The sequence below is a fragment of the Peromyscus californicus genome, unplaced genomic scaffold, assembly GCF_007827085.1.
Source record: "Peromyscus californicus insignis strain IS unplaced genomic scaffold, ASM782708v3 Scaffold_3__1_contigs__length_106647218, whole genome shotgun sequence".
In the NCBI taxonomy this organism is placed as follows: Eukaryota; Metazoa; Chordata; class Mammalia; order Rodentia; family Cricetidae; genus Peromyscus; species Peromyscus californicus.
This window is the reverse complement of record NW_026294551.1, coordinates 106,421,518-106,434,061: the sequence shown is the minus strand read 5'-3', so window position 1 is coordinate 106,434,061 and position 12,544 is coordinate 106,421,518. Positions and strand designations below refer to the sequence as shown.

General features: G+C 45.3%; 1 protein-coding gene across 5 annotated transcripts in view; it reads right to left on the bottom strand.

Annotated features, from left to right (window-relative positions):
* The window catches only part of Abcc1 (ATP binding cassette subfamily C member 1), a 132,633-nt gene that overhangs the window by 66,984 nt on the left and 53,105 nt on the right, over positions 1 to 12,544 (bottom strand). For all 5 annotated transcript variants that reach the window (XM_052759608.1, XM_052759609.1, XM_052759610.1 and 2 more), the window contains 2 exons: positions 1,098 to 1,159; positions 50 to 181 (listed from right to left, as the gene is read on the bottom strand). In XM_052759608.1, coding sequence (XP_052615568.1) covers positions 50 to 181; positions 1,098 to 1,159 — 194 coding nt within the window. The remainder of the gene's footprint in view (positions 1 to 49; positions 182 to 1,097; positions 1,160 to 12,544) is intronic.

The following is a 12,544-nucleotide window of genomic DNA, read 5'->3' as shown; positions in this document are numbered from 1 at the left end:
CTAGGCCACATCTGCCTCGTCTGGGAGAACACCGAAACATGACACCCACCTCCTTGACTTAGCACATTCCTTCTTCCAGTTATTTACCAGCACAGGTACGACTTCTTCTGATGTGTCCTCCTTATTTAGTGACCAGAGGTCACTGCTCTCCAGGGGCTGGCGGTAACCCTGCACCATCATCCTGGGAGCAAGGCACAAAGGGGGACACAGTGAGCATTGAAAGAAGAGTGCGGTGGGACTCCCCTCAGACACCTGCTGCCACTGTCCAGGCATGACTGGAAAAATCTGAGGATGAGTGGATATGAAAGCATATTACCTAATTATGGCTAACTCTACTAGGTCTTTTAGGGAAATGAGCCCATCTTGACAGACAGGTGAACCATGTCTTTAGAAAGAAATAGCTGAGTATTTCTAATTATTGTTCTGCTTTGTAAGTTTTATTTTTAATTATTTTATTTTCAAACAAGGCCTCATGTAGCCCAGACTGGCCCCAAGCGCTCTATGTAGCCAAGGATAACCTTGAATCTGTTTTTCTTGCTTCCTATGAAAGTATCGGCAAATTCTAGGTGTTTTCTTGTCATTGATCATGTATATTGTTCTTATGTATTCCCTATGATGTGCATATATGACTTTACTATAAGCTAGGCGACAACAACAATAATCGCAGTCACTGCTCCGCATCTGTGGGTTTGGAAAAGTTTTGTCTCAAGTTATTCCTTAAGCAGTAGAGCACAGCAGCTATTTACACTGCATTAGGGGTCATGCAACACCTAGAGATGATTCAGAATACAAGGCAGATGTGGTTAAATGTTACTCCGCTTTATATGGAGGGCTGAGCATCAATCAGAAAGTGTAGTATCTGTATACTTTTCTGGAACCAAGCCTGACTTCAACCCAAAGTCAAGCCTATACCAGAGACTAAAGGGGCTCACAGCCCATGTATTTATCACATAAAATTGGAGGCTACTTTGTGACCTGAAGATATAACTTGCAGACAGTACAGGAGGGAATTACAGGCAGCTGAGCTGCGCAGAAGCATTCGTACGCCCACTGCATTCATGCCCCACTACCTACCCCATCTGTAAGCCCAGCCTTACCCTGTAATCCACCAGAAAGTGATCCTGGAAAGGAAAGAGGCGCTGGATTCTGGGCACGGATTCTAGGAGATAGAACACAGGGGAGGGAGGATAAGGAAAACCCAAACTTAACTTTTCACATTTGGGAGAGCTAGGTGGAGCTGACCATCCTTCCTTCAAAGGCCCATGGCCCACGCCCTCAAACTTCTGCACCCCACATGGGCTGCTCTCTTGAGCCACAGGAAAAGACCAGAGCTCATCCCTCCAGTTTCACCCAACAAATGTTTCCTGTGTACCTACTATGTGTAAACATTATACAAACCTCTCTCCACTTACATTTCCATAGCAACCCCATGACCTTTTGTTAACATCGGCCCCACTTCATTCATCCATTCAACAAGTATTTTATGAGCACCTACTATGTACTGGGCGCTCTATAAAGTACTATGGACCTTTCCTTCAACCTTGTGAGGTGGTGTTATTATCATTGTTCCCACTTTACACATCCATTTATTGAGCAAATTTGTATTAAGCATCTACTTTGCACCAGGCACTCTCTACAAAGAGGTGCACACTTTTGTGTTGCATTGCTGTCAAGCAAGTCCAGGACCTTGCACATGCTAGGCAAGTGTTCTCTGAGCTACACTCTCAGCCCAGATTTTACCGTTTTATGGACCTGTGGACTGTCTAAACACTGTCCTATTATTATCTCACTTCCTTCACCCACCCAGATAATACTTCCTGAACATTTACCATGTACCAAGAAACATACACAAATATAAACAAAGAGACAACCCATGTACACCTGGAGGTACAGTTACCCTGCTCTACAAGCTGTCCACACACTCATCCAAGAATACCCTCCAAGGCAGGATTAAGTGTTACCCCCATTTTGCAGTTAAATGAGAATAGAGGCAAAATAGCCTGTCTGAGTTACTATATCTAAAAAAAATGGCAGGGTATGTGAGTCAAATAGTGAGGCTCTAGAGACAGAAAGACAATCATCAAATGACTATACAAATACAAAAAAAAAAAAGGTAAAACTTAATTGCAACCAGTGTCTAAAATGTAGGTAGATATGACCACTGAGCTCACATACAGCAACAAGGACTGGTTCATGAGGCTCAGAGAAGGCCTCTCTGAGAAAGGCCAGAATTTGAAGAGGGAATAGAAAGCAACTATGTCAAGAGCAAAAGCAAGGCATTCCTGACAGAAAGCAATGTGTGCAGAGACCCAGGAGTGTGAAGAAGTACAGCATACCCAGGGACCCAGAAGGGACTTAAGCCTACAGCAGAAGGCTAGGCATAGCTCAGCGGCAAAACACTTGTGTAGACTGTGGAGAGCCCTGGGATCAACAGCAGGCAAGAGAAGTAAAAGCAGTCTATGATGGAGGCTGTATGGTCTACAGAGGAGGTCAGGCTAGGAATGTTGAGTTATTACAGGCATCTCATACAGGAGTTGTAGAGATTTTGAGCCAGCTATCAGAGAATCTCTTTCTCAGAGGCAGAAGGCCAGCTCAACAGCAGGTGGAGATACCAGCACAGAGCTCAAGAAGTTCAGCATTTAACATGTACACATCAAGATCTCAATCCAAAACAGCCTCTGTGAAGGGACAGCAAGGGTTCTCTACAACCAAGAATGCTGCTTGCAGCCTCAGAGTTTTATAGAGAGAGCAGAGGAGACAGCCCAGTCTAATGATGAGTTTCCCATCCAGTCTGTTGATCCTAGTTCCACTTCCACAATTCCAGAAGAAGCTGATTTAGGGTAAAATCAGGGTATCAACATTTCTGTTTGAAACTTCCAAATTATTCTTGGCAAAGTCACTGGGCAGGAAACACACAAGGTAAGGCCAGAACATGGTTAAACTCCATAGCCACTAGTCCAAAGGTGAACGGGAATGTTCAAAGCCCTAAGAGCAGCCAGAAGGGGCCCTACCTGGCCAAAAGGGTGAGTTAGAAAAATGGTGTTCTTTAGCCAGGCAGTGGTGGCGCACACCTTTAATCCCAGCACTTGGGAAGCAGAGGCAGGAAGAACTCTGAGTTCGAGGCCAGCTTGGTCTACAGAGTGAATTCCAGGACAGCCAGGGCTACACAGAGAAATGTTGTCTCAGAAAACCAAAAAGAAAAAGACTACAGAGCAAGAGCCAGAACAGGCACCAAAACTACACAGAGAAACCCTGTCTCAAAAAAAAAAAAGGAAAAAGAAAAAGAAAAACAGTGTTTCAAAACACACCAAATTATGAGACATTCATCTGGATACTGAAAAGACACTTAAGTGATCCAAGCCATTGTTCTGTTACACAGAATAAATGGGAAGAAACAAGAATTTCCTTTCCCTTTTCTAAACAAACCCCACACCAGGGCAGTCAAAGAGAAGAGAGAAATTGCAGCTAATAAATGAAGGAATAAACCCATCTAATGACATGATGGTTTATTTTGCAACCACAATGGCTTGCTGCAATATTTGATGATGTTAAAAGAATTGTCATGAGTGGTATTGAGCCAGATAATGGCCATGTTTTTTTTAATCCTTATCTCTTAAATATTATTACTGGGTATAGATGAAATGGTACTGTGGTGGTTGGAAAGAAAATGGCCCCCAAAGGGAGTGACGCAAGTAGGAGGTGTGGTTGTTGGAATAGGTGTGGCCTTGTTGGAGGAAGCGTGTCATGGGGGTGGGGGGAGACTCTGAGGTCTCCTATGCTCAAGATACCGCCCAACATCTCAGACCACTTCCTGTTGTCTGTCAGTCAAGATGTAGGACTCTCAGCTACTTCTCTAGCACCATGTCTGCCTGCATGCCACCATGTCCCACCATGATGATGATAATGGACTAGACCTCTGTAAATGTAAGCTACCCCAATTAAATGTTTTCCTTTATAAGACTTGCCATGGTCATGGTGTCTCTTCACAGAAATAGAAAAACCCCAGCTAAGACAAGTACTCTACTCTTTTGCAACTTTCTGTGAGCAGAACTATCTCAAAATGAAAAGTTACAAGATAGGTATGGCTTTTCACACTACAATCCCAGGAAACTAAGGCAAGAAAACTGCCTAAACTACACATCAAGTTTTTTGTTTTAAATTATTAAAAAATAAACAAAAAACAGGAGTGGTGAGGGGGGTGCCTGCCTAGCATGTAGTCACATGGGTTACATTAATAAAAGTAGGCATGGTGGTGAATGCCTGTAATCCCAGCACTCTGGAAGCAAGAGACAGGGGGTCAGAAACTCAAGGTTGTCCTTAGCAGCTACAAAGTGAGTTCCAGGGCAGTATAGACAGAAGATCCTGTCTCAACAAAAAGACAGAAAGAAAATCCATCCCCCTAAGCAATACATGTGAAAGTGTTTGCCCAGATGTCTTGGGGATAAAATCCACTACACCACAACCAAGTTTATATAAATGTGAAGATGCCACCATCCAGACCAAGAGAGGCCTTGAGACATGGCTGGCTCCCTGCCCCACTGCTCACCAGACTCACCCAAGAGGCATCTGCCCAGAGCAGGTGTTCAGTCCCCACCCTAGCCCAACCTAATCAGGAGTGGTAGGTGAGGCCCTGGCATAGGCAAAACAAATCCCTTTCAAGCTAAGGCAGCTGCTGTCAATCTGGGTTCAGATCATAGTTCCATGGGGTTCTAGATGTGTAACTTCAGTGGCACATCTCTTCTCAGCATTCAAACCTTGAAAGTCAGAGTCCTGCTGTTCAGCCAACCACAAAGGAACCCCCAATGCTAGAAGAACCACATGAGGCCCACAGGACTGTGTGTAAGATGGATTTCTCTAGCTAAGGCAGCAACACCACTCCTGGAGGAAGTAGAGATGTCTTCCTTCTTGGCTTCAAAAAAAATAAATAATTCACTGTGTCCAGAAGAGTACCCTGCCTGAGAGGGTACAGCCAGGCTCACACATGGGGAAATGGGGGGAAATCAGTCACTTGCTCTTCTCTGCAAGCCCACAGCCCATCCAGGGCAAAAGACTAAGGTATTTGATGGGGAGAGGGAAGTTCACTGTAGGAAGTGACTCCTTTATCTCTTGGGTAAATACTTATGGAGGAGGGACTTGCTTCTATGCCAAGATGAAGGTTAATGCTGAAGATAGGGCTGGGAGGGAGACAGCAAGGTCCCTGACCCCATGAAGCTTCCTCCTTGGGGGGACACAGACAGTGAAAAAAAACAATATGAAAGTAGCAAGCTGGGCGTGGCCTGTCATCCCAACACTCAGGAGGTGAAGGCAAAGGGATCAGTGGTTCAGGGTCATCCTTAGTACATAATTGATTGGAGGCCAGACCTTACCTCAAAGAAACAGAAAAAGCAAGGGCTTTAGAGTTGGGTAAGAACATTTGTTGTTCTTCCAGAAGACCCAGGTTCAGTTCCCAGCACCCACATAGTGACTTACAACATCCCTAACCTCTGTTCCAGGGGATCTGACCTCTTCAGACCCCCACAGGCATGAGGAACACTCATAGTGGACATACATACATGCAAGCAAAACACTCATACACACAAAATAAAATAAATATATCTAAAAACATTTTTAAAGAGAAAGAAGAGTGGGTGAAAAGGAAAAGAAGGCAGAGGGTCGGGGGAGAAGTGGAAGGAGTAAAAGAAGACAGTGGCAAGACATGACCAGGAACAGGCTCTTGCCCTGAAAGTCTGGTGAGCTGACTTCTGCTGTAGGATGGTCCTTCTGTACTCTGTGAATATGTGTTTTGGCATATGGCAACACAGGATCTAGTCAGAAGGAAAATCCAAGAGAGATACAGGGAGAAGAAAGACAGTCAGGGAGACACTACAAGCCGCCAGGAAAGCAAGAAGTAATAGAACACAAGACATGTGGCAATACATCGATTAATAGAAATGGGTTAATTTAAGACGTAATAGCTAGCTAGCAATAAGCCTGAGCAATAAACCAAACAGTTTGTAATTAATATTAAGCCTCTGAATGATTATTTTATAAAAATGGCTGCTGCCTGAGCAGGACCGGGCAGGATTGAGAAACTTCAGTCAACAGACTTCAGTCCCCAGAACCCATATAAGGGTAACAGAGAACCAATGCATTCCTGTGAACTCCAAATACTCCCCATGGCATGTGTGTCTCCCAGTGAATAATAATAAAAGTCTGCAAGGAGGATGATGATAAACAAGAAATTGTATATGAAGCAGTGGGTGGCCTGAGTCCCATTGCATAGGAGGGAAGGTCTGAGTCCCAGTGCTTAGGAAAGATGACTGAGTATCGGCTTCATTTAAGAGCTGTGGGATGTCAGGCAACTTCCTTGAAAGTAACTAAATGAGATAAAACAAGATAGCTACTTAGAACAGGGCCCAGGGCAGACGAAAGAATGAACTATGCTACCCCAAGCACTGGGACAGATGCTTTATCCATCAGAAGTGGTAAACTATGATCTTCAGACTAGTTGTTTGTAAAGAACATAGCCTGAGGCTGCTGTGGCACTTTAAAAAACAGAGAAAGAGAAGAAACCACATAGTAGTTCATAGCAAGCCCTTTGTATTAAAAATAAACAAACAGAAAAATAGATAGACAGATAAATAAATAAATAATAATAAAAAGATGGCCTATCACACTGTTCCTCAGACCTCATGCCTTAAGACATGGTAATTAGGAAGGTGTACATCCAGGCCTCTAATGACTGTCCATCATTGAAGTTCCCACCTCTGTTAAAGATTCTACATGCTTCTCTGAGACTGTGAAAGCTGGAATGGTACAGATCTACATGCAATTTGTCTTGAGCTATCTTTAGCCCCCTTAGTAGTCATTCATTGTCTATCTCTGTGTCCACACAGCAGCCTTATGATCAACAAGAAAACTTTTAGGATGTAACTAACAAAACTAGCACCTTCCACCAACCCTAAAACTTAAGAATGTCATCAGACAGGGTATCACTGGTGATTTGAAAAGTACCTTGATTTATGACTCTCTTTTGTTCTAAAATTAACCATGTTGGTATTTGGAGCAACCATGTTCCTGGGTCATGGTCACTCATATTTGGCTACAAAATAAAGCATCTCTTACTCTTGCTGAGGTGAGAGCTGGGTTTTTGCTCTCCAGTCTTCCTTCAGCCTGGGCTTCAATAAAGAGGGGAGAGGGCTCTTGGGGCTGACCTAAGCCCAGGTCCAGCTCAAAAAAATCCTCAAGTTTGCCAGGCGGTGGTGGCGCACATCTTTAATCCCAGCACTCGGGAGGCAGAGCCAGGCGGATCTCTGTGAGTTCGAAGCCAGCCTGGTCTACAGAGTAAGATGCAGGACAGACACCAAAACGACATAGAGAAACCCTGTCTTAAAAAACAAAAACAAACAACAACAACAGCAAAAAGAGATCCTCAAGTCTGGAGACAAAGCCTCACTCCAGCTACTCAAATCGAGTCCCTAGACACTAGGAAGAGACCCACCAGCAAACACAATAAAGTCATGTCATTGGCAGGACATTTTTGTTTCTCTCACAACCTCCCTGGGGCTTCATCTACTCCCAGGCCTCCTCCCTCCTCTAGATCCAATCAGGGACACTCAGATTATCTGAGTGGACTTCCTACAAGGGCATAGAGGGAAGTCTATCAACTTGGGTTTCTGGAAGCCTCCATCTAACATGGGAGGACTTCTTTGATAACAAAAATAACTGGAGTTATGTCCTAATTCAGTTTTCTTCCTAGGGTGCTCAGACTAAAGGCCTGAGGTGAGGTGAGCAGCAGCAGCAAATTCCTTAGAAATAAAAAGTTCTAGCCATGCCTTGTCCTACGCTATCAAGAAGCAGGTAGGGACAGTAACTTACACTCTGACAAACTCCAGGTATAGATTTGTTCCCTGCTGTGAAAACTCTGCAGAAGGTCCCCTGAACTTCTGCACTCTGACCCTGTGCTTTTATCTATAAACCAGGAGGCTGAACATGCAGTCTATTGGGTTTGTTATATAGGCTAAATGAACTGTGCAATGCTATTCCTATGACTGATTAAAACAATTCCAGGGTCCAATAATGAGATAGTTCCAGGTGTCATATCAACACTAGCAATTTGCTGGTCTGCCAGGCAACAGCTGCTGAAAACCCCTCCCTGCTAGAACAGAATACACACCTGGACCTGTTTCCCAAGCCCTTTCCCCATGAACTTTCCATTTTCTATTCCTGGTACCAAAACCCTTAGTAAACATAGATGTTATCTTTGATCTGGTTGTTTGGCCATCTGTGATGTCTTTCTGAGTGCCACCAACCTGCCTATGTCCCATGCATTCTCCTTTCAGCCCAAGGGGCCCCCTAAAAAGCACATCCAAATTAAAGGTGACACTACTGATGCAAAAGCTTTCCTAGACTCCTACACACAATGAAGTTAAACTCCCATGATACTGTGCTGTGGCTGTGGCTGGTTAGTGGGAGCTAGCCTAGCATATACCAAGCACCTCATAAACCAGGCTTGGTGGTACACACCTATAATTCTAGCACAGGAGGGTCAGAAATACAAAAAGAGACTGAGGCCAGTCTAGGCTACATAAGACCTTGTCTCAAAGGAAAAAAAAATCCATGGCATATATAGTTCTGTTCTTGTTCACACATGTACCATGCTCAGCTCTGAGTATCTTCCTCTCCCCCTAGACTTGTCACTTAACTCCTTGGTAAGTGACCAGACTGTGGCTGCATTCCTGCTGAGCCACACCTGTCCTGGTTCCAGAGCATAGCACCTAGCCCTAACCTATCTTTTGTTTGACAGGGAATTTGCACTTGGCATTGTATTGTTGGGAACTCCTTTCAGGTTGTTTTGAGCATATGGAAATTAACTGGCTAAACTGTATTGGAGAGAAATAAAATTGGCCCAAGGTGAAGGGAAAGTGCTTCAGTCCTTCGAGGCTGGACCCCCCTGCAGCCATAAAAGGCTAGATTCATTCTTAAGATGCCTCTGAGTCTTCATTCCACAGATCTGCATGAACCCACACACCCGTGTTGTGACAAACAGCAACACCAGACCTCCTGACTGAGCCAAACACAAGTGTGCATATCCCTGAAACATAAATAAGTTCTATCACACATCTGGACCTTTGAACATATTACTTCTCCTAGAAACCTCTCCCATGCATATGTGAACATATGCACAAACCTTCCTCGCCTAGCAGCGGCCTATCTGTAAGGATTATGTCCTTAATTACAGCACCAGCCTGCAATTGCATCCCAGCCTAAAAAGCAGGCGTGCTCTCTCTGTCCCCTCTCTTTCCACATTCTCTTCCCTCCGTACGGTCTCTCTCTGTGTCTCTCTGTCTCTGTCTCTGTGTGTGTGTGTGTGTCTGTCTGTCTGTCTCTCTCTCTCTCTCTCCCAATAAAGCTCTAGAAAGGTAACCATGGCTCGTGATTCTTCTGCCACCGCAACATCTGTTGGCATGGCCGCCGCAGGCGACAGCCAGCCACGAGCGCCGCCACTTAACCAACATCTGGTGCCATGACTCGGATAGACCACCGAAGACCCGCTGTGACAGCTGTTGCTTGCCGCCTCCTCCTCCATCCAGCGAGACTGCGAGACACACACGCCTTCCTAGCCTCCGCTGGACCCCCACACAGCTACCACTACTGCTACTGCCATGATTCTTCACCACAGTGAGTGAGTTTGCTGTTCTCGTGGCTGTAGTCTGAGCTATACTCTTTGTGACGGACACCCCGGGGGTTGTCCTTGGGCTGTGCTGACAACGGCAGGCACATTTTCGCTCCTGACGAGGGGGTCAATGCTGTCTAGGGTCCACCGTTGACCAACTGCATCACAGCCACAGCCCTTCCCATCCCTTGACGAAGAGGATGGGAACTTGAGCTGATTCATAGATCTGTCTCTCTTCACTCCTTGGGGACGCCCAAGATTGGAGTCTGATCCCGGTTTGTTATTTTAATTTTTTATTTTTCTCTCGGCTACAGCCATGGGACAAAGGGGCGGATACATTTACCACTTACATTGGCGGATAGGAGTGGGTACCGATAAATCTGGCCACATAACAGCTTTGCAGGAACTTCTGCCAGCGAACGGGCAAATAAAAGAATTACTTTATCCCCAAGCTTTCTGCTAAAGCTCTGAACCTCTCTCCCTCCCCATTTCTGCCTCTGCCACATGCAACCTTTTCTGTCTGACTTCCGCCGCCAGCAGTGGGCGGGCTCAAATGGGCATGTTTGGGCGGCTTCTACTGACTCTAGCCCTAATTCACCTTAACTCCACCCACTCATCTCAAACTGCCTTGGGAGACACAGACTGATTTGGAAGCGGCTAAGATCCATACAAATAAGTTTACAGTAGTCAGGATGGCTCTTAAGCCAAAAATCAGCTTATAGCCTCAGACAAGTCTTCCAAAAGGATCGGTTTATAGTCTGCCTCCTGGCAGATCTTCCAAAATCTGTCCTTAAGCCATCAATCATACAAAAAAAAAAAAAAAAAAAAAAAAAATTTCAGGACATAGAGTAAAATTCATCTCTTGTCCCCCAGACCTCTTCGACTAAAACTTAAGCATCTGGAGAGCAAGGCTCCTGACCCCACAGGCAAAAGAGTCATCTGTGGCATTTATGGTGTGCCAGGGAAGAGATAAAAGCCTGAAAACAAAATTGCCAAGTGCTGGCACTTGCTGACTCATAAAAGCTGTTGGGTCCCTGTTTTAAGTGAGGAAAAAGGCCACAGGTGAATGCCCTGCCAGGCCATCAGCCGCCTTGCTGAAAGTGCCGCCTATAAAGACAACCAGTCAGCTGACTGCCCACAGGTGCCAAGACACATGGGTACATCAAGCTAAGACCTCCAGCAGACCTAGGCTTGGCTACAGACATGGCAGGGAACCCAGAACTCAGCAGGGAAGCAATCCATTTCTTTCCTTCTGGACACCAGAGCCACTGACTTGGTTCTGGGAGTTTTGGGATGTCGCCTCTCCTTTCTCTATTGTCAGGTACAGAGGACAGCCTTACCACCTCACCAGATTTAATTGCACTTTCACAGTTACTTAATGGAAAAAGATTTCCAGCTAAGATAAGAGCTCATGGCCTCACTCCAGATCTAATGCCTGTGTTTCTCACATGCATACAGACAGGGCCCTGATCTTTGCCTTGTCCCTAATAACAAAAAAATAAGTTCTCATGTACCACAAGCTTTTCTCTTCCCAATTCCCTATTCTAACTCACTGTTCAGCTAATGGTACAGGACCACCACAGAGCCAGAGTTCAGAGATCATCAAGTAAGAAACTGTAACAGCTAAAAGGTATTTACACCCCCAGACCCAAGTGTCTGGGTGCTACAAAAAAGACTTTAATGTAAACATCTATTACTATAAGATGCTTTTAACAATTGATCACCTGTCTCCTGGATGCTGAACTAGTAAAGGAAACAGGTGCTTTAAAATAATCTGTCTCTGATAAAGCTGAACATGTTTCAAAATCCATCTGGACAGGCCGGATCAACCAACATAAAATAATAATGATTCTTTTCTCTCTAAGTTATTTTCTATGTCACCAGCATCTTGTCAGACAGAAGATTCACAGCCACAGCCAAGAGGGATGCACGTCTCCAGAGCAAACAGATGACAGAAAGCATCCCACAACGCCTGTCTACTTCAGAAGACTCCCCCAAGAGCCAACCAACAGCCAACAGTCAGCTGGAAGCAGCTTTTGAGAGAAACGACACCCCTAATCCCATCTACCTGCTTTTTTTTATAATAAGCGAAAGTCTGGGATGTAAGGATTACGTCACCAGCCTGAGACGGCGTCCCAGCCTAAAAAGTGAGCGTGCTCTCTCTGTCCCCTCTCTTTCCACATTCTCTTCCCTCCACACAGGGTCTCTCTCTCTCTCTCTCTCTCTCTCTCTCTCTCTCTCTCTCTCTCTCTCTCTCTCTCTCTCTCCCCCTCCCTCCCTCCCTCCCTCCCTCCCAATAAAGCTCTAGAAAGGTAACCATGGCTCGGGATTCTTCCACCACTGCAACACCTGTCGGCATGGCCGCCGCCTGGAGCCACTGCTTAACCAACACTATCTCTCATTCCTTTGACTTGGGGACCATTCCTCGGGCCTTGAAGACCCTGGCTCTCCTCTTCCTAGAGCCTTGACTGTCCGTCCATATTCTCTCTCTCTCTCTCTCTCTCTCTCTCTCTCTCTCTCTCTCTCTCTCTCTCTCTCTCACACACACACACACACACACACACACACACTCACACACACACATACACACACCCTCCCAGAGTACACTTACCCTTTCACTTCTAATAAAGATACACTTTTCACTGTTTCTATCCTTCCATTCTTTGCTCAGGACACACACACGCAAACCTGGAAACTCAGGGGTGGAGAGGGTTCAGCACTGCTGTTCTTGCAGAGGACCCAAGTTCAGTGCACCCACATTAAGCAGCTCACACCTGTCCATAACTCAAGTCTCAAGGGATCTGATGCCCTCTGCTGGCCTCTGAGGATACCCACACATCTATGGTGCTTATAAAGAGAAGCAGTCACACAAATGTACACATAAATAAA